The sequence below is a fragment of the Mastomys coucha genome, unplaced genomic scaffold (genome assembly GCF_008632895.1).
Source record: "Mastomys coucha isolate ucsf_1 unplaced genomic scaffold, UCSF_Mcou_1 pScaffold6, whole genome shotgun sequence".
NCBI lineage: Eukaryota > Metazoa > Chordata > Mammalia > Rodentia > Muridae > Mastomys > Mastomys coucha.
In genome coordinates this window covers 44,467,103-44,494,520 of record NW_022196912.1, presented here as the reverse complement: position 1 = coordinate 44,494,520, position 27,418 = coordinate 44,467,103, and the positions used below count along the sequence as shown (strand labels likewise).

At 44.5% G+C, this 27,418-nt stretch overlaps 1 protein-coding gene across 1 annotated transcript in view; it reads right to left on the bottom strand.

Annotated features, from left to right (window-relative positions):
• Nucleotides 1-27,418, bottom strand: part of Eipr1 (EARP complex and GARP complex interacting protein 1) — a 128,191-nt gene that overhangs the window by 100,209 nt on the left and 564 nt on the right. The window contains exons 2-3 of the mRNA XM_031357252.1: nucleotides 18,592-18,675; nucleotides 10,724-10,856 (exon numbers count right to left, since the gene is read on the bottom strand). Of these exons, the coding sequence (XP_031213112.1) occupies nucleotides 10,724-10,856; nucleotides 18,592-18,675 (217 nt within the window). The remainder of the gene's footprint in view (nucleotides 1-10,723; nucleotides 10,857-18,591; nucleotides 18,676-27,418) is intronic.

The following is a 27,418-nucleotide window of genomic DNA, read 5'->3' as shown; positions in this document are numbered from 1 at the left end:
AAAAAAAAAAAAAAAACAAAGTCACTAGTGATTCTTCAGTGGGAAAATGGAAATGAGAACACACCTGCAGCCGGGTAAGACACAGCCTCAGAAGGCAGAGGCAGGAAGATTGCTCATTTGAGAGCAGTCTAGTCCACAAAACAAAACTCTCCTCCAAAAAATAGTCTGGTCCACAAAACAAAACTCTCTTCCAAAAAATAGTCCATTGGCTGGACATGTAGCTTAGTGAAAGAATGTTTACCTAGCACACACAAGGCCCTGGGTTCTTTGCACAGGACCATCAAAACCAAACAAAAGGGTCAACAAGATGTCTCAGTTAAGGTACTTGCTGCCAATCCTGATACCACAGACCCACATGATAGGAGAGAACTAACTCCACCATGTTGTCCTGGTTTCCATGCGTGTGAGCACACGCGCGCACACATACACACACACAGAGTGTAACTTTTAAAAAGCAGGCATTAACTAGGTAATCCATAACTTGTGATCAGATAAAAACACTTTTCTTCACGTCTGACAATGGAGCACTGAAAAGTATCACTGTGTCCTTGTTGCCACCACCATTTTCATTGTCATTGTGAGGCTTCCTTGTGTGTAAAATAAGAATGGTGGGGAGAAAAAAAAAAAAAAGCCAGGCAGTGGTGGCTCACACCTTTAATCCCAGCACTTGGGAGGCAGAGGCAGGTGGATTTCTGAGTTCAAGGCCAGCCTGGTCTACAGAGTGAGTTCCAGGACAGCCAGGGCTACACAGAGAAACCCTGTCTTGAAAACAAAACAAAACAAAACAAAAAAAGAATGATGGAAATGAGGAAAGCCATGTGATTTGTCCTGCTCACCCTCTGAGCCTCTCAAAGCTGCTTCAGTCAGGCCACTCTGTGGTCTTCTGCCCTCACCAGACAATGCTGTCCACTCTAGGTGGGGCCACAGAGCCATTTAGACTGGCCTTTAGTACCCCTACTTTCTGTTCATAAATACATCAAAAGACTTGGAAATGAGCTAGAAATAAGGAATTTACTTCTTTATGCTATGTTTATCACTAACTATTGGTTAAAACAGGCAGCATTGAAATTTTAAAGAGAATAAAATTTAGGCTATTCACACCCAAAAGGAGGCATCATCCAATTAACATAATGTTTGTTTCCCAAATTCACAACCTCAGGAACCTGGTTAAGTTGACCAAGGTGTGGATCATATCTCACCACAACAATGTGATGTTAATGAATCAATATATACAAACTCCAAACCAAAAGAAGTCTACAAAAGGTGCCATCCAATGTCCATACATGGATACACTTAACTGGCCATCCATCTCAGTGCCTCCCAGGACAGTCATCTTCAGCACACAGCTATTCCAGAGGAGGCAGCTCAACCAATGTGATATTTGTTTATCACAGAAAAACTAAGACTCATTAGATTAGGTAATGAAATTCATGCTAATTCAGTCAGGGATAAGCTGCACATTAAAAGTGGCTCAAAGTCTTCATCACCTAGTGATGTCACTGCACAACACATTACTCATGTGAGTACTGGGGTATGCCACATATAACTACACACTCTAGTGATAATTAACTGTTTCTAGTTTATGTATTTACCACACTAAACTTTAATCTACTTACCAAAGAAACAGCTATAATGTTAAAAAACCTATCGTGTTAGTGGGCAGTAGCATTTTGGTTACACCACATCTTGGGCTAGATTTAGCCTTCAGTTTTTCTGTATTTGGCCCGAACAGAAGCAGGCTATATATGACACACACATGCCCTGTGGTCTGATGTCTGTCATGCCACACCATCTAGGGTGTGTAAGCACGCTCTATGATGCTATGACAAAATTACCTAGTCCCACAATTCTCAGAATATGCCTGTGTTATTAAGTAACATGCTGCATTTAAGTCTAAACTTAAATATAAAATGTTTCATTTCAGAACATATTATAGTGTGAAAACTCGAATGAAATTGCAGACAAGGTCTGGCAGTGCTGACACTCACATTCAACATCTGTAGAAGGCAGGGATTCTGAGAAGAAGCCTGCCACCAGCAGACTAATAGGAAGGGTGCCTGGGAGCCCCAGCATGTGAAGAGCCCCAAGGGTCTCCAGAGTGACAGGTCCTCAGCAGTAAGCTACTGATTCTTCTCTATTTTTCAAAGATCTCTTTCTTGGCCCAAGATCATGACAAAAGCTAGCCCTGCCACTTCCAAGTATATATTACCTTAAAACAAAGTTGGGATTCAGTTTTAGTATCTGCTCAGCAAGCACGAAGGAAAGGAAGCAAAGACAGAAGCCAGCAAGCTTCAGAGATCTGCAGCAGGGCCCTGCATGCAGCCAGGCAGCCTCTGCTCCCACATTTAATTAGCATCCCCCGACAGTGATCCTCATGGACTCTAATTGTTCTCCCTACCTCTCCCGGGCGCCATTCTCAAAGGACTCTTGATCATTTCATCTCAGAATTCTGGTTTTATAAAGAGAAGCCTTAAGATACTCTCTACCCAGGAAACCCTTCTTCTCTTAGCTCATTTTCACCAAGCAATCATTTAAATTGAAAAATGTAATTCTTTTCTAATGTGGCACAGAGATAAAGGGGAGATGGTGGCTTTTAACAGGCAGTTGTACCCTGACCCATGGATGTGGCCATTACTGTAATCAGAGCACTTAGGGTACTAAGGCCAGCAGGGTATCATGGACCACCTGCCTAAGCAACTCCACACTACAGATAAACAAACTGAGCGAGAGAGACTCAAGCAGAAGAGCTCCTGGAATGTCCCTCCATGCTCCTCTGAAGAAGCTGCATGCTCAACAGCAGGAGACACAGATGCAACAGGTATGGGTTAACTTCCCTCCCCAGCACTGCAGGAGCCTGCATTTCATGGATCCACACACAAGCTCAAGTGATAGCAGTTGCTCTGAAAAACCGTTTGATGGCCTCTTACCCGCAGAGTGGGAAGTTACCCTTACCTCATGAGAAGATACAGCATTCAAACCACACCAAGCAACAGGCATTGCTGGCGGATACATCTGCCTGCCCCTCTGGACCACATGCTCTGGAAGCCTGTACTGGGACTGTGTGTCCTCCTCTCTCTGTCCTAGACACTTCAGCTACACCTTCCTCACAGACCTGTCACAAGGCTCAGTAATCCTTTCATTGCTTAAAATTCAGACAGTTGACACTAGAAAAAGATATACCAGACCTACCCTATAGATCTGGCCCCCTCTCTGCAGCTGCCCTAAGAGTTCTGTGCCCACCTTTTAGAAGCTCCTGCTACCATCACAGGAAGGTTACATGAATAAGGTGTGCACATAGTGACCTAGCGGGTGGAAGTACACCACACTCTATGTTCTGGCCAGACGACCTACCATATTGTAGCCATCCCAAGTACTAATGGTCCCCTAGTACTGAGGAACCATCTATGAATTTCCTGTGGTTTAGGAGTAAGGAATTAAATTCTCTACAGATCTGTGCCAACCCTGTGAATGCACACTGGCCACAGAATGCAGATGTTAGGAGTCAATCCAAGTCTGAGACATGTTTTCTATGCAAGGTCTGAGAGTCAGAGCACACGTCTAGAAGGGTCAGAAAAAAGGGTTTCAGAAATGGCAGGTGGCCATTCAGAGCAGCAGTAAAGACTGAGGCCACCAGAACACATAATGTAGGGACCCTGTGATGGGCCACAAGCAAGGACACAGTGTCAGGACAATGGTGCCCTCTACTGACTGTGAGATCACTGCTACATGGGTATCAGCAAGGACAGTGAGAGCAGAGGCAGAACACACCACACACACTCACACACACGGACAATTGTGTCAAGGTATAGGTGCACATGTGTAAAAGAACACCATAAACATGTATACTACACACAGTACATACATGGACAGTATGAACACACACAATACACTCTAATTCAGAAAAATAAAAATGCTTTTAAAGCAGGATAGTTGGGGGCTGGAGATATGGCTCAGCAGTTAAGAGAGAACACTTGCTGCTCTTTCAAAAGACTGGAGTTCAATTCCCACCTACCTTGGTAGCTCATAACTGCATGTAACTCCAGCTCCAGAGGCTCTGGTATCCTTTTCTGGCTTCTGAGGACACCCACACACATGTGGCAGACATTCAGAGACACACACATGTACACATAAAGATAAAATAAATCTTAAATAAATACGTAAAACAGCAAAATCTTCTTTTCACTGACACATGCTTTTTCCTTCTCCTGTGAACTGTATGAAAATCTAATAAGTGAACATGAACCTTGTAAGTGAACATGAACCTTGTAAGTGAACATGAAGGCAGCCCAAGAGGCAAAATCGTCGTAAGGCTTAAAAGTCCGCTAAAAACATGTTTTGAGAGAGATGGACTACAAAAAGGCCTGGCAGACCAAAGGCGGTGAATTCTGTGAGTGCATATCATCGCTGCCTTTACTTGAGTGCTTAAACTTTTTCCAGATGGCAATAACCTTTAGGATGAGCAAACAATCAAGACCTGTCATCTGTCACCACTGTCCTCATGCCCCACCAGCAATTTGATAACATGTGCTAAGTACTCACAAGTTCTATGTATCTTCTACTATGGAAATATCCCCACTTTGCTCATAGGGACACATGCTCCTTAAGGAGTTATCAGTACAGGGACTGGGAACGCAGCTCAAAAGGTAGAAGATCTGCCTCGTTCATACGTGTGAGGTCCTGAGTTCAGTCCCCAGGACTGCTATAAAACTGTTAGTACAAAAAGGTAGGGCTGACCTTTATATCTTCACTATGCAGCCCCCAAGCACCACCCTAAGTCTGAAAACATCTTTTTTAGTCTTACAGGCAATGGCTAAATACAGACCCACAGCACACAAACACCTTTGGATAACCCGTGACAATATGTGCCCACACATATATCCTGGCAGAGAAATAAGCAAAGACAGATGAGTCACAGTTTAATGGTAACAATTCTCAATCCTCAGTTTCTTTATCTTATACAAGTTCTTAGCCCTCTACAAGAGTGAAGAGCAGCACTCCGCACAAACCCAACCTGTGAGACACAAGAGCCTTTCTTTGCCTTTCCTCCCAAGGACTAAAGGAGATTTGTCATTTGCACTGCCGGGCCATCCTATTACCCACATGTACTCTTCAAGGCACTTGTATCCATCAAGATGCCACCATTCTCAGACTTCCAGTGACTGTGGAAGGTCTGCATGCCCCAATTAATATACAACCTGAGCACTGCTGTTGACAGTAATGTTCACATCAAGATACCTACACAAGGGCACACCTGTCTAAGTGCATTCCATGTCTAACTCTCTTCTTAGAGGCTCCCTTCCCATGGTTCTCTCTCCCACCTTCAGATCAACTAAGAATTTAGCACACAAGTGAAAGGATACAGACACTGACCAAAGGACACAACGTGATAAAAAAGTGGTCCCCAAAGTCTACTGGCCTCAAACCACCAATCTACTTCCCAGACCTGTCCGCCCTACCAGCTGTGCACTCGACACAGATCTCAAAAGCCTCAGCCTTGACCGAAAGATCATGCCCCTCCCTCCATATCACAAAGGGTGGGCTTCTCTACAAACATACACACTAGCAAATGATCACATGGAAACCTAGTAGTTAATGGGCAATCTGCAGGTATATATATATAGACACAGCATTCATTTGCAAACTATAATTGGTAGTTCTCCCTGAGAAGGCTGTCTATATGCAGTCAGACATGGCAGAGCTGTGACCTGTAAAGTCAAGGTTTTCTAGAGGCATCTGGAGAGAAGAGTTGGGCACTTGTCCCCATGATGGTGACTGTCACCACAGATCATTTGAGTAGATTAGGTATACTGAAAGCATGGCTTCAAAGAACAAAAATCTAAGAAGCTCAAGTTGCCCAGCTCCTGCCGGCTACACTGAGAAGAGCTTAGCTTTCTGGAAAACAGTGTTGCCGACAGACCAAACCTGCAAACAGCATGCCTGGAACTCACTTACATGCTGTCAAATTACCCCTTCCTAGAGACAGGGGCTCATGAGGAAAATACTGAACAGTGGGCCAGACTGCCTTCAGCATTCAGTGGAAAGAGCTAGCCTCTCAAAGGTCCTTGAAAAGATTCAGCATAACTGGAAGGAAGTGATGCACATGGCAACCAGTCAGCACCAAGGCTTCATCTTCACACCAATTTGCTGCTGTTGCTAACCACTGCCAGGTGAGCAGCTCAAATTACCATCAGCCCCATAAAGCCTGAGGAGCTTGTAAGACCCAAGTGGACAGCCAGAAAATCAGACATTCAGATCTAGAATTATACCCACAATCAGGGCTCACAACAAGACTCCAAATCCACCTAACACTTGCCAGGGGGGAACTCAGCAGAATACTCACTAAGCCACCAGCATGGATTCTGGAGCCTGGGAACAGACAGTGCTGCCCCAAAGCCCATCTCTTTAGTGGTGAGTACATGAAACTGTACAGTGGGTACTGTGGTAGCAAACTCCTACAATGGGCAGCTGCTGCAGAGCCCAGCAATCGGGAAACTTAAGGAAGAAAGTTAAAAAGAAATGTAGATAAACTGAAATGGTATAGAACCAAAAAGTGTTAGTCTACATCAAGCACCAGGGCCCAGTAGGAACTGCGAAGTGCTGATTTGCTGACAGAAGACACAGCAAGGCTGCCTCTGCCTTGACCTGCAGTGTGAAGCTGGTCCCTCAACACTGGTTGCCAACAGATGGGATACTGTGGAAATGTGAGAAGAGAGCAATAAATTGAGGAAAGAGCTGTTGAGAGAGGGAACAACAATAACTGGAAAGCTCAGCTCTACACACCAAAAGCTAAGGAGGCTGACCTCAGGACAGCCTGGAGAATGGCATAGAAGTGTGCCTAGGACAGTGAGTCTATGCACCACAGTGAGCCTATGGAGGACAGTGAGCCTATGGAGGACGGTGAGTCTATGGAGGATGGTGAGTCTATGGAGGACCGTGAGTCTATGGAGGACCGTGAGTCTATGGAGGACCGTGAGTCTACAGAAGACAGTAAGTCTATGGAGGACAGTGAGTCTATGGAGGACGGGGAGTCTAGGGAGGATGGTGAGTCTATGGAGGATGGGGAGTCTATGGAGGACAGTGAGTCTATGGAGGACGGTGAGTCTATGGAGGATGGTGAGTCTATGGAGGACGGTGAGTCTATGAAAGACAGTGAGTCTATGGAGGACAGGGAGTCTAGGGAGGATGGTGAGTCTATGGAGGACAGGGAGTCTATGGAGGACAGTGAGTCTATGGAGGACAGCAAGCCTATGAAGGGCAGTGAGCATACAAAAGACAGTGAATCAATAGATGATGGTGAGTCTATGAAAGAAAGTGAGTCTATAGAGGACAGTGTGCCTGGGAGTAAAGTATACCTGGGAGGAAAGACGGCCATAAGGAAAAAAATAAAACCCAGAAGACCCTCGTCCTGAGGACTCCAGGCAGACACTCAATGAACACTTGAAATCACCATGGACCATGGCTCCTGGCTGCCTTCCATCTGCCTTTTCTGAATGGAATGACATAGTGACCATGCCCGGCCACCACTGTATACATGCAGCAGGCAAGTCATCTGGTGCTCCAGGCCACAACCAGCTGGAGAAATGCTGTGCCCTAGGAGTTGTGCTGACAATACCATCAGAGTAAGCTCTGCACCTATCACCTCAGAAGGTGTACCCTGGATAACCAGCAGGCCTCATGGCTGAGCCTCTGGGGTCAAGAACTAGCTCTGCACATGGACCAGGACTCACCTTCATGCAACCCGCTGAGTGCAGCGGGACCTGTCAAAGCTGAAGGTTCCAAAGGTCAGCTGACTTGTGTTAATCACAAAGATCACCCACCTGTCTAAATGTCACTTTCCTAAGACCACTGCCTTCCTGCACAGAAACTTAGCTCTCTTCAAACATGAATGGCTGCAGTCTCCCTATTGATAGGCTATTTTCCACCAATGAAATGAGCCAATTCAAGCCAGATTAGATTATATTAAAGGCAGGCTTATTGGGAAGTTGCTCTTGCGCAAATTCATTGGCCCCAAGGATTGAGGCCATGGGAGTCATGAAGCGTAAGAGTGGGAGAAGGATGGATGCACTCAGAAAAGAGAGAGAAAAGAGAAGATGTTGGCATTTAGTCTAGGCTCCACCCCACAGTTACCTGGCAACAGCCAGGTGTGCCTGACTCACTATAAAAGGGACTGCTTGCCTCCTCCTCTCTCTTGCCGTCTTGCTTTTGCTCCGTCCTCTCGCTCCTTCCCCCTCTCTCCCCACTCCCCTCTCCCCCTCTCCACATGCTCATGGCCAGCCTCTACTCCTCTACTCTTTCTCTCTTGTCTTTCTCTGGGTCTTCTATCCTCTCAACTCCCCTCCCCATGCCCTGAATACATTCTATTCTATGCTATACTGTCCTGTGGCTGGTCCCTCATGGGGAATGGATGCCTCAGCATGGACCCTCAGAGGCATCCCCTTCCCCAACACCTGACTGCACCTCCACCAAACATATTCTCTCTCTCTCTTTACCTTTTTATAAAACACAACAGAAGGAGAAGAGAGGAAGGAGGGAGGGAGGGTGAGAGGGAGGGAAAGAGAGAAAGAGAGAGAGCATGCAAAATGTCTAAATTATATGGGGAGGGTCCTCTAGAGGCAACCCAGCCCCTAGGCTAGAAAGTTCAAGGTTGGGGGCAGGGTATGCTAGGGAGGGACTAAGGGATTCTGGGACTGAGAGACTGGAGGCCAGGTCTACTATGTATATAAAATATGTACTTCAGTCCCTTGTCCAGGGTCTAAAACCAAACACATATAAGGAGAGAAAGTGGAGGGCTGGATTAGAAAATTGAAGGCAGAAAGCTGGAACAGATGTGGCAGCCATGAACCAGAGGCAGCAATCATAGTGAGGTGACTACAGACAAGTTGCCTTCAGAGGTAAGTAGAGTCTGCTTACCTCTGACATGGATCAGTATTTACATTACTGCTTGATCCAGCACCACCTCACACACACCAATGTGAAGACATATGGGAGAGCTGTGTCTCTAGAGGCAGAGCAACAGACAGACTAACACCTCTGTGATGGTTTGAATAAGAATGACTCCCATTCATATAAATGTTTGTCCACAGTTCATGGACCTGATTGAAAAAGATTAGGAGGTGTGGCCTTGTAGAAGTATGTCATTGGAATAGGGGTTTAAAGCTTTAAAAGCTCACACCATTCCCGGTTAGCCCTCTGCCTCTCTGTCTGCCTCTCTGTCTCTCTGTCTGCCTCTCTGTCTCTCTGTCTGTCTCTGTGTCTCTCTGCCTCTCTGTCTGCCTCTCTGCTGCCTGTCAGCCTGTCAGCCCCTCTGTCTGCCTCTCTGTCTATCTGTCTGCCTCTCCCTCTCCTCTCCTCTCCTCTTCTCCTCTTCCTCCTCCTCCTCCTCCTCCTCTTCCTCCTCCTCCTCCTCCTCCTCCTTCCTCTCTCTCCTCTCCTCTCCTCTCCTCTCCTCTCCTCTCCTCTCTGTCTCTCTCTGTCTCTCTCTGTCTCTCTCTGTCTCTCTCTCTCTCTCTCTCTCTCTCTCTCTCTGCCCCACTGCACCTCTGCCCCTCTGCCCGTCTGCCTCTGCCTCTGCCTCTGCCTCTGCCTCTGCCTCTGCCTCTGCCTTATGGTCACTGTTTCGAGAGGTAAGCTCTCAGCACTGCTCCAATGCCATGCTTGCCTGCCTGCTGCCATGTTCCCTAACATGGTGGTCATGGACTCACCCTCTGAAACTGCAAACATGCTCCCATGTTTTCTTTTGCTACGTTGCCTAGTCATGGTGTCTCTTCACAGCAATAGAACAATAACTTAGACAGGAAAATTCAATGTGAATGTCTTAATCCAATGGAGTAATACCATGTAAAAATCTAAAAGTAAGAGATTTGTGCTGGCAGACATCTACAACCCAAGCATATGAGAGGTTTAGGCAGAAAGGTCAAGAATTCAAGACCAACTTGAGCTATATAGAAGTCCCTATCAAGGAAGGGAGGGAGGCAAGGAGGGAGGAAGGGAGAGGGAGAGGGAAGAAGAAAAGTTTCAATGAATTATGGGGAGAAAAGATCTTTCATCAAACATTTTTTTAAAACCAGGAATAAGAGACTATATTTAAAATAAAGACACGTTGGCTTAAAGTGAGACAGAAACAAGTGAACATAGAGAATCCTATGGAGGCAAAGTCTAACCAAAAGGTTCCAGAAGTAGGCTTCCTGGGAGCCACCCATCAGAAAGTGATGCAGTCTGTGCCATGAGATGAGGTTTTCCCCTGAATCCACCATCAGGGAAGTCAAAGACAAAGCAAGAAGAACTGAGGTCAGCTCACTGACTAACTGACAGAAATGCTGAAGGTCCCAGAGACTGGAGCACTAGGCTGGCAGGCGGAGGCCTGCTGGGCACATGAATACACAACTAACACAGCACCACTGATGCCAGAGAGGACTACATGGCAGCTGATGACACTCTACGTCCCCAACATCAGACTGTAGGAAGGAGGCAATTCGCTCCCATGCTTGTGGTGGTGTGGCTCACACCAGAGCAGACACCCCCCTCTCAGAATCCCTCCGGTACAGTGCCCTTGGAACAGCAACCAACCCTGAAGCACAGACATCTATTCCCAGTGTCAGTGTGTATGGACAGCACCTAGGTGGATGGTCACATCTACATCACACACAGACCCATTAGCAACATAAAATCACTCTCACTTGATACCTCCAGCTGACACATACACAACAATAAGCACAGCACTTACTTTTGTTGTAGCAGGTGGCCAGCACACCTTTATCTGCCGGGCTGGCACTAATGTGCCAGATCTCACCCGCTTGATGGAGGAGGACATTTTTATTTATAATGTTATTTTCGTCATCAAAGTCTATGATGTGGATCTACAAATGCAAGCAAAGGACAATCAGCATCTCAAATGGTCTTCTTGGCACCTTAATAAATACCATGACTATAAAGAACCAAGTGCAAACTTAATGGCTGCTACACCTTTGAACAATACACACTCCTGCAGCTTAGTTCTCACTGAGCCCCTTCCCAAAGGCAGAGCAGTAAGTCCCCATCCAGTGCTTCCACAGTACCAAGCTGCAGAATGCTGCCAGCTGTCTTCTCCAGTCTAAATTCCCAAAGTGCTAAAACCTCTACTCTCAAGAGACTTCGGGCTGAGTGCACACTAGTGTCAACCTATCAGATTCTCAGATCTGGACTATGGTTGCAGGGAAGATGGGAAGTGGAACAATCCAGAGAGACCATGGGACTGCTACCTAGTGAGGTCCAGACTGACCATAGGGCTGCTGTCCAGTGAGGTCCAGACTGAACATAGGGCTGCTGTCCAGTGAGGTCCAGACTGAACATAGGGCTGCTGTCCAGTGAGGTCCAGACTGAACATAGGGCTGCTGCCCAGTGAGGTCCAGACTGACCATGGGGCTGCAGCCCAGTGAGGTCCAGACTGACCATGGGGCTGCAGCCTAGTGAGGTCCAGACTGACCGTGGGGCTGCTGTCCAGTGAGGTCCAGACTGAACATAGGGCTGCTGTCCAGTGAGATCCAGACTGAACATAGGGCTGCTGTCCAGTGAGGTCCAGACTGACCATGGGGCTGCTACCCAGTGAGGTCCAGAGAGACCATGGGGCTGCAGCCCAGTGAGGTTCAGAGAAACCATAGGGCTACTGCTCAGTGAGGTCCAGACTGAATATGGGGCTGCTGCCCAATGGGACTAGGTAACCATGGGGGTTGCTGCTCAGTGAGATCTGAGAATAACTGTATGGTTGCTAATCTAAGGGTGACCATAAGGCCTGCTGTCCGGTGGGGACCAGGTGAGCTATGCCTAGCGCCTCTATAATAGCCAAGATTCAACTCAAGGGAGCAGTGACTGAGATGGAAAGAGACTGTGTTTTAGCACATTTTTGGTTTATTTAAAAATGAGGCCAACATAGCAGCACCTATGACTCTATAATATTAATTACAACAGTGTTAAATTTAGGTCTCTAAGGGAGAAAGTTAACGATGCCATCTCCATGCTTTTCTGGAAAAAAAAAATTAGAGAAACTGAAATGATTTTCACACTCAATCTCTCTGTTCTATACTCAAGCCAATAGAAAACACTTATTTTTAAAATACACATATTCTAAGAAAATAACACGGCTCTACACAGATTTCTTCCAAGAAAGCTCTCCAGTGGCACTGATTACTGTAATGAAGGAGTCAAAGCCATCTCAATGCCTGGGACAAGTTCAGCTAGTACTTGGCTGCAGTAGAACCCCACGAAGCTATTTAGTACCTGGTAGACCATTTAGCAGCATGAAAAGTTGTCCATAATACGGATTTAAGGAAATAGTAAAAAGTACTACATAAACATGACACCCACTCTTGTTTTAAAAAGTACATGTGTCTGGCCGGGCAGTAGTGGTGCATGCCTTTAATCCCAGCACTTGGGAGGCAGAGGCAGGTGAATTTCTGAGTTCAAGACCAGGATGGTCTACATAGCCAGGGCTACATAGAGAAACCCTGTCTCAAAAAAACCAAAAAAAAAAAAAAAAAAAAAAAAAAAAAAAAAAAAAAAAGTACATGTGTCCCTGACCAACTGAGAACAAAAGGACTTATTCCCAAGGTGGGGGCCGCAGCCTTTGCCTTTGAATCTCTGTGCTTTGCATTTTTAATCATTTTTCTAATGACTAATATGTGTTTCTTTTGCTACCAGAGCAACACTAAAGTGTTTACATGATAGATAACAACATGTTTATGTGGAACAGCTTCAGAAGGCCAGGATTAACTTTAACCAGGATTCTTCCTCCTCTTCAGGAGACCTCTACATTCATCTGTGGAATCCTAAGATAGCCAGTACCAGCCACATACAATGCTAACCAGGCCAGTTAGCACAAACAAACCCAGCACACAAAGGTACAGTCCCCTTCCCTGTGGGAGAGATTAGGACACACTGCCCTCTAAAACAGGATCTGTAAGTTTCTCTCAACCCTTGAGCTCAGTTCAAAAGCAGGTAAGAGGGCTAAAGAGATGGCTTAGCGGTTAAGAGCACTGACTGCTCTTCTGAAGGTCCTGCGTTCAAATCCCAGTAACCACATGGTGGCTCACAACCATAATGAGACCTGATGTCCTCTTCTGATATGCCTAAAAATAGCTACAGTGTACTTAATTAAGTCTAAAAAAAAAAAAAAAAAAAAAAAAAAAAAAAAAAAAATTAAGGTAACAGAGACCAACATGGTAAGGCTGCTGAGAGCTAGAGATACTGGACAAAACAACAAAACAAAAGTGAGTAGCATGTGTATCATTCCACCTCAATGCACATAAAATCTTTTTTAATGCAATAAAATTTTTCAGCCAAGCATGATGACGCATGCTTTTAATCCACAGCACTTGTGAGGTAGGAACAGATAGTTTTTTGTGAGTTCAAAGACAGCCTGGTCTACATATTCAAGTTCTAAGCCAGTCAGGGCTACATAGTGAGATCCTGTCTCAAAAAGTTAAAAGGGTCACGCAAGATGGTTCACAGATTTCACCACACCTGATGACCTGAATTTGATCCCTGGAACCTAGATGGGGGAAGGAAAGATTTTATTCCTATAATTGTCCTCTGACTTCCACACATACAATAAATAAATAAAAGCAGGGTTGGAGAGATAGCTTGGTAAGAGAAGCATTTGTCAGACAAGCATGAGGACCTGAGTTCAGATCCCCAGAAGCCAGGTATGACTGCATGCACCTATAACCCCAGCCCTATAGCTCGCTGGCAAATGGGGGAAGTGAGCTAAGTACAGTAAGGGGATCCTGTCTTGGTAGGGTGGAAGGTGATTAAAGAGAACATCCAACATCCACCTCTCCCTTCACAGGGACACACAGGTACAACACTCACACCCACCAAGAGCTACCCTCTTCAGAGCAGCTAGGCTCCAGTGGTGTCCCATAGGGATCCTCACATAGCAGTGCTGCCTTTCCCAGTCTTTCACAGAACTGCCCCAGCTGAACAATGTGACTCCTCCAATCACTCACTAGCTTTCCTTGCCTGAAGCCCTCTGACTATAGCACACTCTCAACTCATAGTTCAGTGATAATGACAGCCCTCCTGGGCGAGGGCTAGACAAGGCAGGCATTTTCCCGGTCATGTCTCACTAATTTTCTCAATCCCAGTTAAAGTCAGTGACATTATAAACACTAGTCTGTTTGGTCCATCACATGAGTCAGGAAGCCTGGGACCCAGTCTGGATTCTGCCACTTCCTGGCTATGTTACCATAAGTGAGTCACTAAGACCTTCTGGGCTCTTACTTCAGCATTTATAAGTTTACAGAATTTGATTTCTAGATCTATTTAGCCAGTTTGCATCCTTCAGCTGTGAACTTAAATAAGAAACAGCACATTATTAAATACACCATACTTTTTTCAATGCCAATCTGGCACATTAGTGTGTCTCCCTGTGTATATGAATACCCTTGAGCCTTTTACCCCGGGACAGGAATCCCAAGGATGCTGGGAAGCCCAGGGAATCAAACATAACCTAGCTCCCAGGACACGCTAGCACTGTGACTATGTCTTCTGAAACAATGAGTAAGAGAACTACTCTTCTGCACGGTGAAGCCAAGGGTAGGAAGACAGCTGACTTAACCAGGTTACTGGATGCCACCAGCTATCTCATTATCAGATGTAAATCTAAAACTCCGAAATACCTGAGTCTAGCGTTTTTTTCCTTTTAATTTTTATTTTTATGTTATATGTATATATATAATGGGTATTTGACTCCATATATGTCTACAAGCACATGCATGCAGTGCCTGTGGAGGCCAGAAGAGGGCAATGGTTAACCTGGGACTAAAATTACAAGTGGTTGTGAACCCCCATGTGGGTGCTGGGAATCAAACTAGGTTCTCTCTAAGAGCAGCCAGTGTTTCTTATCACTGAGCCATCTCTCCAGCCCCAAATATAGCATTTTGAAAAGAAATTATGCAAAACATCAATGCACATAAAATAAAAATAAATCATTTTTATTTTTTTTAATTTATTTTATGTGTAGGAGTACACTGTAGCTTGAGCCATCATGTGTGGCTGCTGGGAATTAAACTCAGGACCTCTGCCGGCTCACTTGCTCCACCCTGCTCATTCTGGCGTGATGCACTGTAGCTGTCTTCAAGCACCAGAAGAGGGCATCAGATCTCATTACAGGTGGTTGTGAGCCACCATGTGGCTGCTGGGATCTAAACTCAGGACCTTGGGAAGAGCAGTCAGTGTTCTTACCCCCTGAGCCATCTCGCCAGCCCCAAAATAAATCATTTTTAAAAAGAAGAAAGACATTATGGGGGGAGGCATAATCAATATATCAATGAGATCAATGTTCTCTGACAGCAAAGAGCAGGACTCACAGAGATAAGAAAGCAAGGTAAGCATGGCAGGGACTGGCTGTCTTGGTCTGTTTCTCCTGATATAGGATCACACTTTCAGACTGCACCAGGTACACAATCCCAGGAAAATAACCCGCAGCCAATCCTGGGGGTACTCTAGCAGTCCTGATGAAACAAACAGACTGTTGGGAAATCCTTGACCTAAACCCATCAGCACATCTCCTAGATGGTTTTTCCATCAGAAGCATAAGCAGACCCATCATGCTCCACTGCATCCCAACTGAAGGCTGTGGTCCAATTGCAGGACAAGCGGACTATGGCTTGGACCAGGGAGTGGGTGGCACTATTAGGAGGTGTGGTCTTGTTAGGACAGGTGTGGCCTTGTTGGATAAAGTGTGTTACTGAACGGGTGGGCTTTGAGAGACCTTCTACTAGCTGCCTGGAAGCCAATCTGCTCCTGTTTGCCTGCAGAGCAAGATACAGAATCCTCATCTCCTTCTCCAGCACCATGCCTGCCTGGATGCTGCCATGTAGACTCAAACTCTGAATCTGTAAGACAGCCACAAGTAAATGTTGTCCTTTATAAGAGTTGCCTTGGTCATGGTGTCTCTTCACAGCAATGGAAACCTTAAGACAGTGACACAAAGGCCTACAGGAAAGTTCAGGGGTATTGGCTTCAAGTCCTCTAGCAGAAAAACTCCCAATGGATTTTGAGCCATACCTCCCTGATATCTAGTCCAACAAGCCCAAGGGATCCACTATATGGCAAGTCATAGAATGAGCTCCAGGCTCAAGAGCCCAGATATTATCATTTCCATAGAAGAAACAAATATCTAATTTGATGGCCTAGAAATATAACAAATGCCAAAGAAAATCTAGAACATTATAAGATTTCCTTGTAAAATAATCAAATGTATTTTTTATATTAGAAATAAGCATGGGAACTAGAAAGATAGCTCAGTCATTAAGAGCATGTACTGCTCTTGCAAAAAACTGGGGCATCTCTGGGCTTCTCGGGCTCTTGCCTTCACAGGGACATACCCACACACAGATGCACACATGTATACATAATTAAAAATAAATACAAAAAAATAATAAATTGTTGCCAAGGTGTCTGACCTTCCTCAACATAAAGTCATCTGTGACAACTGTTTCGTGACAGGGTGACAGGCATTAATTAAACAGTCCTTAGTCCTCAGAAAATGCCCAGCGCTTATCACAGTAGAGAAGAATGAAACGGAGAAAAGCAGAGACAGAAAAGAGCCGATGAGAACTGGACAGTAGGAGCCCCACACTGAGGGCACATACCCATGGAGCTGGTAAGAGCGAAATCAGCAGCTGCTTCAAGGTCAGGGAAGAGGGAAGGGGGCGGAGTCTCAGCTGGGAAAGATACCCTTTCTATGGTAGATTCAGAGACCACAAACACACACCTTTTTGAAGAGTACGTATAAGTGTTTTTGCCTGAATGTGTTTCTGTTTGTTTCTAGTACCCAAAGCAGCCAGAAAAGGGTATCAGATTCCCGGGAATGAGCTACCCATGGTTGTGAGCTACCACATGGGTGCTGTGAACCAAATCCAGGTTCTCTGGAAGAGCAGCCAGTGATCTCAAACTCTGAGCCATCTCTCCATATCTCCCACCCACTCACTTTAGAAAATTTTTAAATTGTATTTTGTCAGCCCTCTATTTATACATTATAGGTAAGTGTATATATATGTGTCTGAGTGTGAGTTTGTGTACTTTTTGTTACTGTCCAACCTAACATTTGCACATTTTCATATTCTGACCACTTCTGACTTTTCCTAAGTACCACTGTAGTTACTGTTATTTATATACAAAGCTTTTTCTAGGTTTTGGATACAGAAATCACAGGTTAAGTAACAGAAATGTTCACTTATAGAAGCTCTATCTAGAAATGACTGGGCCATTTTTAAACTCCACAGCAGCACATGCAAGGGTGACAGTTTTGCCATGCCTTCCCAGCACCACTATTTGTCATCGGCTGTTAAGGCTATCTCCTATGCGGAAATATCAACTAGGCAGAGGCCTTCTACCATGACTAACATGTCCTTACAAACCTTTTCCCAGTGTCAAGAATAATGTAATTTTCATGATATTTGTAGTCTCTCTGTGAGGTCCATAGAGCAGGCATGTTTATTTCCATTTTTATAATTAAGAAAATGAGGTTCAGCAAAGTTAATCCATTTGTTAAAGGTCATACAATTAGTATTAAGCCACAAACTGACTCCAGATGCCCTAAGCATCTACCTCAGTGTCCACAGAAGCAAATGGGCTTCTTCTTGTTGAGATGGGATCATGATCTGTTCCAGGCTTAATTACACACTGCACTAGGTGCAGTGAGAAACAGCCCAATGATCATGTCCCCAGACTGCCTCTTAATCACTTCTATAGTAAAACCTATGTCACCACAGAAACAAAGCAAACTTCAAAAGCAACTAAACAGGACTAAGGAAGGGTACAGTCTTTAAACTGCTTGCTGCATGATCATGAAGACCTGAGTTTGGGTTGCCCACGCCCACATGAGAGCCAGGGATGATGGCACAAACCTATGATCCTAGCACTAAGAGAGGTAGAGACAGACAGATCTCTGGAGCTCATGAATCTGGCCAAATCAATGAGCTCGGTGTACAAGGTACTGCCTGGCATAGCATGTACCTCTAACCTTGGCACTCAGGAGGCAGAGGGAGGCAGATCTCTTGGAGTTTGAGGCCACTTTGATGTACATAGTTTCAGGCTAGCAGACTTCAGAGTAAGATATCTTACTCTGTTACTTATACACACACACACACACACACACACACACAGAGAGAAACACATACACACACACAGAGAGAAAGAGAGGGGGGGAGAGAGAGAGAGAGAGAAGAAGAGAGAGAAATACAGACAGAGGGACAGAGAGAGAGGAAGAAAAACAATAGAAGAAAAAACCCAAAGTCAACTTCTGACATCTACATACACATACACCTATGCACACACACACACACACACACACACAAACACACATATATACACCATACACACACATAAAGAAGAAACAGTAAACAGAATATTTAGATTATTGTAATCAATCATTATACATAGCTGGGTAATAGTTACGACTCAGAAATATATATTTAAATCTAATGAAACTTTTGTTTGTGTGGCATTAAATTTTTTTTAAATGTTGTTTGAAAAAAAATCAAGAGCAAGATGGATATGAAACTAAGAATAAGCTTCGTAATTAACATGTATACATTTGTCAAAAATAGTTACCTGATTATCATATTTAAGAGACTGCGTCCCAACCAAGAAGCGAATGGCATCTGTTTCTGCAGTTTGAGGTGTTAGAGCACGTGCCTGAGGAGGGAGGAAATGCATACACATTTATGAAGTTAGGTTTAATAGACACAGAAAACTCGGCTTATCTCATCTGCTGAGATGAAGGATAAATCAGCAGTGTCTAGAGGCGACTGCACACTCCTAACACAATTGCACTTCAAATCTGTATGTGAAATAACTCTAAGTGGGCACTAATCTAAGCAATAAAGATACAAATTATTTACACAGAGATAGTTAAGTTGTGCAATAAAACCGCCATGTCAGCAATAAATAGATTGGTTCAACAAATTATACTTCATCAAAACAACACAAACAGAAAAGGCTTCCAGCAATGCAATGCAGGTAGTTTAAGCCAAGTTCCCTGCAGTGAAGTAGAAAAGCAATCTGCCTGCTACAGTCTGACTCAAGGCCTCCAGAGTGGACAAGAAGCCCAGGATCTGGCTACTTTGCCCCTGCAGGTTTAAGTCTGAGGGAAACTGTGACAGGATAGGAGGCTTAGAATGCAAACATGCACAGGCAGGGTCCACCACCAGAACAGATCTCACCATGCGGGGAACTATATCAAGAGGGCTGGCACACACTGAAACTGCCTGCTCTCAATCCTTGATCTGAGAAACAGACCACTGCTCCCAGGCTGGGGAAAAGCTGCCGGCAGTAAGTCCTCCACAGGAAGGGAACATCCAAAGCTAACATGCAGAAACCTAACCTTAAATCAAACCTAAGTCATTTCACAGCAAGAAAACCACGGGGGCAAAAGAAGAGAAGAATATGCAAAAGGGCAGAAAGTCCAGATGGCCCAATCTCTAGGAAACAGGCTCTAATCTTACGGTGTGTGTACCTGGAAAAGTGGCACTTGGGCACTTGCTACAGAGGCCTGTCATTCAAGTGGCTAGGCTTTGTACCACACACCCCAGTTGAGCAACTAGGGCAGAAAGTTGTCTCTGGAAAGTGGAATGGCCTCAGGCAAAGTGCCTCTGAAGGCAAAGCGACCACCAGCTACAGGACCCAACTAAGAGCTACCAGCCACCACCACGCTCAGAAGCTACCAGCCTTCCTGAAGGTGAGCTCTAGGAAACTTAGGCCAGCATAAACTGCAGCAACTGTGCTTAGAGCTTTCATAATCAAAGACAAAATTTTAAGTTTAACATTTTGAGAAAACAAAGATTGCCCAACTCTGACTGTGCTTCAAGCTTGTAATGTAGCTCAGCTCTTTCAGTGCAATCATTACCAGGCCCCAAGTCAAGGCCCTGGAACGTACTACATCTTACTTCCTACTGTAGGGACAATAATGGCCCATTAAAAATGTCTACATCTGTGTTCATACACACAGTGAAGGGTCTGTGCAGCTTCCACTAAGTCAAGGACTGGAGAAGGGGAGAATGTCCAAGATGTTATTGACACTTGTGCTCAAAACCAGGACAGCTCTGCAGCTGCAGTCACAAACACGTGGGAATAAAGCAGAGGCAGAGGTGAGCTACAGGGAGGAAGCTCAATCAACCCTCCAGTTTCATTTGCTCCTACTTGCATGACGCACTGAATGCCCATGATCCCAGACACAGGGGTCATGAGTTCAAGGCCATCCTGGGCTACATAATGAGACCCTCCCTCAGATATTGAGAAAAAGGAACCAGATAATCTGGAGGTCACACAGCTAAACCATACATTATTAGTTTGCCAAAAATAACAGCTCTACTGTGTGGGGTTCCAAGTTTCCTGGCCCGCTTTTACAGAGAAGTTATTCTTCACTTAAATTACAGCTTTCCATGGGTGACTAGAGCAGGGCAAGAGGTTTGGTGTTGGCCTCTTTGGCAGCCTTGCCTTTAGGCCAGATCCTATTATGCTCTGCACAGACACATTGGTCCCTGAGAAGTATTTTGTCCAGAACTGAAATGTGAGGCTTACTTGACTTAGACTTAAGTCTTTCTCCTCCCACTTCAAAGTTAAAGATTCTTAAGCAGCAATGACTATGACTGGACACTCCAGACCATGGAAGGAGGGAAGAGAGGAGACACCCTGTGTTCCTGAAAGACCTCCTCATTCTCAGAAAAGACATGGATATTCCTCCATATCTTAGCTTCTCTCTTCATCATTCGTTCTATGGTCCTTATGGATGAGAGATGCTGATTTGTGAGCAAAGCTCCCTCCCTCTTTTCCTTTTATGTTCTTTATCCTTAACACTTCTCTCAGACACTGGGTTTTCAGTAAGATGAGCCTCCAATAACACTAACAATAGCTTAAGAAAGACATAGATAGTTGCAAGGACTCAGGCAGCTGTGGCTGTCTCTAAAGATGGAGAAAGGAGCCATGTGCCCAGGAATGTGGGTACCATTGGATGCTGGAAAAGACAAGGCTACAGATGCTCACATGGAGCCACTCCAAAGTGACAAAGACCCCAGCGAATTGGTTTTAGCACCCCGTATGGGGCTTCTCACCCAGGGAGAGGTAGAAGCCTCTAACTTTCTGTAATTTGTCACAGCAGCAACAGGAAGCCCCTCCCACACCGAGCTCACCACTGTCCACAGCAGCTCTCTCACAGTAACCTGCTTCCTAAACTCCTAACTGTCACAGCTGAGCTCCTTGTATTTTTACAATTTATTTAGTTATTATACATGTATTATAATATATAATAAATATATTTATTTACTTATTTAGTTTTTCCTTCTTTTTTTCCTTGAAAATCAGTAAGAGAAAGAGTTTAACCGCTGTATTGACCATTTAGTCTGTACTCTTTATACTGCTTTCATAATTGGTACAAATTTTAGATTTCAGAAGACCAACCACACTGCCTCTATGTCCCTTCCCTTCTCCAGGGACAGCAACACAAAACTCAACTGACAGTGTATTTAAATAAAATGGAAGAACTACCCGTCCAGGGTGACACACACACTCTAACATCTGGAAAAGGTGATCGTCCACTCAACAGGCAAAGCAGGCTAAGGATGCATGTCCACTCCTGCCTCCCTTTCTGCACACTTGGATGGACATTTGGATAGCCTTAAACCTGTTTGTAAAATGAATAATCCTTTGTGGATCTAGAAATTCGTACAGACACATCCTGAAACTGGGACCTATTAGTAACACCTCAGCACCTGTGAGCTTTATGTGCCTTTTAAAAAGCTAGCTTAGGCCACACTGACTGCTGAAAGAAAGAAGGTGGAAGAAGGCTAGACTCAGGCTTACCCTGGTGGGAAGCAAACAGGGGATGGGCTCCACCTTAGATTAGGACACAAAGACCTTCAAATGCAACTGGGGGTCATATAAATGATACAAGGCCTAGAGTACCCAAAAATAGAGCCAGGGAGAGGACCCAACTGAGAGGGAATGACTATTTCACATTAAAAGTCTTTCCTGCAATTCAAGTTGATGACAACAGGCTGATGTATGTATGTGCCTCCTGCTCTACAGGTGCCATCAAAGTGTCCAAGAAGGGCAAGGCCTAGACTCATCACTACTGAAGACAAACAGCTAGAAAGATTGGAAGACAAACTAGTGTGATATTAAGTATCAAAGACACTGGCAGAGACCACAGTAACAGGTAAACATTTAACAAAATCACCCTCTGGTTCAACATTAGACAAAAAAGAGACTATGCAAATATCGTCATTTTACAAAAGAAGGTAATCAAAAATTAAGCGACCTCCAGTAGCAGCCATCCTAAAAAAAGAAGAGCAATTCCAGAATGCAGACGTTTCTGGGTGAAGACAATAGGCAGGCACACATGTCACCTCTCACCTCATGCATGCTACTTATGGTGCCTTGGAAAGGTGTCCCAGAGGTGACAGAAAATGGAGCTCAGAGAGCAAGCAGCCAGAAATGGCATTACTAACATGGAGATATTTTCTTCAATTTCATACAATGCATGGGTTTTTTTTGTTTATTTTCTTTTAAAAAAAAAACAGTTAAGTGAAATCATTGTCACAAACAAATCTGAAATGTGTCTGCAAAAGTCTCAAGAATGTTTAGACTAAGACCCTCTCACTTTCAGGAGAGGTTATTTGTTAAGAGGAATTACTATGATTATTTCATTCTAGCCATTCTGGTGTCAGATCTCTTGCTGTCTGTGGCCCACAGACTTTTATTAGCAGAAAGAAGAAAAAAACTTGACAAGATCAACAGACAAACTGATATAGGATTAAGTATCAAAGACACTTGCACAGAACACAGTAACAAGTTAGCAACTTAACAAAATTACCTAGTTCAACACTAGGTAGAAAAGAGGATTAAGTATCATCACTTATGGAAGAAGTTAACCAAAATTAAGTGACCTGTATTAGCAGTTTGGTCTGGCCAGAAAGAGTGTCTCACAGGTTCCACTGAGCCCATTCTAAGTCCAAGTTATTTTTAAATGTGTATTCATATATATGAGTGTGTTTGTGTGAGAGTAAGCCATATGCATAGGAGTGCCTATGTCACGAGAAAAAGGCATCAGATCCCCTGGAGGTACGGGCAACTGAGAGCTACTTAACGTGGTGCTAGGAACCAAACTGGTATCCTTGGAAAAGCATAAGTATGTCTAACCTCTGAACCATCTTTTCAGTCCCAAGATCAAGTTCTTATAATAGGTCACAGACATTTCCACAAGCTTAGCCTTGATTCACTCCCCTGCTTCTATAATGGAGATGGGAAGACAGTATGGATGCCATGTCATTCAATAGATAAAGTTACTAAAGACAGTAAATGACTTAGCTTCAGTCCCAAAGCTATTAAAGAAAAAAATAATCAACAATAACAGAAATCCAGACTTCTAATCTTAGGTCCGCCTGTCTCTAATGCTCTAGAGCAAGTAATATATGTGGCTGTAATAAGAATACCAGCCATCTATCTTTCTTTCTTAATTAATTTATTTATTTAATGTACGTGAGTACACTGTAGCTATCTTCAAACACACCAGAAGAGGGCATCAGATCCCACTACAGATGGTTATGAGCCACCATGTGGTTGCTGGGAATTGAACCTCAGGACCTCCAAAAGAGCAGTCAGTGCTCTTAACCACTGAGCCATCTCTCTAGCCCTTGCAGCCACCTTTCTTAATTTCATGTGTCCTCTCCTTTTCATACAGACAGGCTTTGGCATGTTTTTTATGAGATTTCTAGTCACTGGTCTCCATGAAGTAAGCCAAGCCAATAATAGAAACTGGAACTGATGAAGGACCAAGACAATGGCAGAAAATGGTCCCCAGGACCTTAAAGAATACACAGCACTCCCTTGGGAAACTTGGCATCTTATCTGGTTGCTTACTAAGGTTTGAAATACATGGCTAACTATACAGCAGACAGCCCAACTGCAGCTAAAAGAAGTAGCTTGAAAGAGTAATGCTAACTTAGAGGGAGAAATAGCAAAAAAGGACTTGCACTCTACCAAAGAACAGGGCCAGGCTAGCCTTTTCCTGCAGTCAGCAGACTTTTTGAACATATCCTTTTGTTTTTTAAGATTTATTTATTTATTATATGTAAGTACACTGTAGCTGTCTTCAGACACTCCAGGAGAGGGTTTCAAATTTCGTTATGGATGATTGAGAGCCACGATGTGGTTGCTGGGATTTGAACTCAGGACCTGTGGAAGAATAGTCAGTGCTCTTAACAGCTTAGCCGTCTCTCCAGCCCTAAAATACATATCTTAAAGAGCCAGCTGATTAACTTTTAAACAAGTCATGACTCTGGTGGTAGAGCACTTGACTACTATGCAGGAGGCTCCATATTCCATCCCAGTACCATAGAAACCAGCTGATCAACTGAACCCACAAACCCAGTCCACAGAAACACCTCTGCCCTGGGCATAGTAAGTGGAATGCACAGAGCTATAATGTGTCTGTTTCCACCTCTGCTGTGATCCATTACACACAAAAGGCCTAGTACCAATAGGCACTAAGTAGTTTCCTGATGTCCTGATCAGTTTCTTGACAACTTGACTCAAGCTAGAGTTACCTAGGAAGAACTTCAACTGACAAAATGCTTCAATCGGATTTGCCTTTAGGCAAGTCTGGGGTGCATTTTCTTGATGAACGATTGGTGTGGCAGTGCCACCCCTGGGCAGATGGTCCTGGGAGATACAGACAAGGTAGCTGGCCATGAATTTGAGAGTAAGCCAGTAAGCACTATTACTTCTTTGTCTGTTTCAGTTCCTTTATCCACTGTCTTGCCTTGAGTCCCACCCTGAGTTCCCCTCATAATGCACCAATGAGATGAAATTAAGCCATTCCTCCCCAAGTCCCTTTTGGTCATGGTGTTTATCACAGCAATAGAAAAGCAAGCTAAGCTGGACAGTGGTGGTGGTGCACACCTTTACTCCTAGCACTAAGAAGGCAGAGGCAGGCATTTCTCTGAGTTTAAGGCCAGACTGCTCTACAGAAGAGAGTTCCAGAACAGCCAGGACTATACAAAGAAATCCTGCCTTGGATTGGGAGAATGGTGGAGGTAGGAGGAGAACAAGTTAACTAAGACATTTGTCAATTGAACAATGAATAGATTCCACCAGGAAAATATGTTACTGAAACTTATCTGAAAAGAAAGAAGGCCTGGAGGGACGGCTCAAGGGTGAGGAATACTTGTTGCACTTACAGAGAACCTAGGAATTCCTAGCACCCAAATGGTAGGTAGCTCACAACCATCTGTGACTCCAGTTTCAAGGGATCTGAGGTGCTCTTCTGGCTTCTGTGAGCACATGTAGTGCACAGACATACAAGCAAGCGAAACAAACACTGATACGCAGAAAATAAAAATAAATAAATCTAAAAAGAGAAAGAAAAGAAATAAGAAGCCTGAACAGCTACTACCCAGGAACTACACTATGACCACGATGACGTGAGAACAGAAGGCCTGGGTAAGTAGCACCATGCTGCTCTGACTGCTCCACAGCCTGACGGATGGGAACTCCCTGGTCTGATGAAGCCGACCAAGACAATCACATGCTGCCAAGAACAAGAAGTTGCTAGAGAACTGTCAGTAAGTAAGCTGGATCGAGCACGGGGATCCCTTCCCAGTATTCAGGCATTACCCAAAATCTAGAAAACTGTTCGTGTTAGCAATCACAAAAATGAAAGTAAATGATGTGCTGGAAAGACAGCTCAGCAGCTAAGAGGACTTGCTGCTCATGGAGAGGATACAGCACCCACATCAAGTGCCTCACAACCATCTCTAACTCCAATTCCAAGGAATCCAGAGCCCTCTTCTGACCTTCCTGGGCACCAGGCACACATGTAGGGCACATGCATGCATCCAGGGAAAACACTCATATGCACACAATAAAAATCAATCCTTACAAATAAAAACTCTGGAAAGCACACATCTGTGGGAACCCGCAAGCACACAGGCTTCCTCAGGAAGCAGCAGGCTGACTCTGGCACAGGCCCTGTAGTGTTCCCCGAGTCCTCCCAACAGTGCTTCTGAAGCTTCCACTGAGAACAAGGCTTCTGCGCCCTGATTTTGTGACTTAATTTCTGCCGCTTCTCTGTGCAATTTTAAGTGAACCTCCTGCTGTCCGCTTCTGCCATTCTGTACCCATACATCAGCATGCCTGAGCTGGGAGCCTGTCTGCTGGTAGTACACAGAGCAATCTGGACACAGTTCGTTGAACATGTGTGTGCCATCTCAGTTAAGTCAAGCTTGCCTGCCCACTTTGAGCCTAGAGGCTTACACTGACTACTGGGGCCATGCATCTCACTTAAAAATTATCACACTCCATGCACAGAGATAAACTAGAACATCTTCCAGTAACTTCCATTTGTACTTAGGTTTCCAAAGGAACACTAAACATTGACTCTGAACATATTCCACACATTTCTTCTTATTTTGTAAGTAAATACACTGATACCAGGATAGGTTAAACTTCAAGAAGCTCAGTACAGGTATCTAGGCATGTCCTTTATTGTTGGACCATAGCCCTACCATACGATTCCTCTATCCATCCATATCCTCATTCTTTATCTGTAAAATAGGTATACAGAATCACCTACATAGAGCTGACCTTCTCCTCCCGTCAGAAGTCAGGGGCAGTGGGGCAGTGGTGGCACACACCTTCAATCCCGGCACTTGGGAGGCAGAGGCAGGTGTATTTCTGAGTTTGAGGCAAGCCTAGTCTACAGAGTGAGTTCCAGGACAGCCAGGGCTACACAGAGAAACTCTGCCTCAAAAAAAAAAAAAAAAAAAAAAAAAAAAAAAAAAAAAAAAAAAAAAAAGTCAGAGGCAGAGGCAATCCCACAAAATTACACATATGTGTTCAAGGGCACACAACGTCCAAGGATTTTATTTTTATGGAAGGATCACAAAAGAAAGGAGTGAGGGCAAATGAGATGAGATTTGATCCCATCTAGAGTCAGATGTCATTTCCAGGACAACAAAGAAAATGATGAGAATAAACAAGAGTCAAAGGCAGGGAGTGTAGAATAGGCATCCTGATTCTTAGCATGGGAGCTCTGGGTGCCCAGGAAGGCGCTGAGAATGGCAGAAGTCCCTGAGAATGGCAGAAGTCTCCAGTGAATTCTTAGCAAATCATGGTCCAGGTCTGAAGAACTCCCTGGGAAATGGAACGCCCCTCACCACCACCATCCCACTATTGACTCGAATCTGTAACCAGTTTAATAACTATTGAAATAAAAAGTTCGTAAGGAAAAACGCAAGTATATTCCCAACCTGAGTGTGCAAAATGCTTCATAACACCCACCCAGCCAGCACTTCTCTCCCTGCGAAGTCCCTCTTTGACGCTCTTGTATTGAGCAGTATCCAACACGTGCCTCAATGCTCAATAATTGCTACTCAAGGTCCAA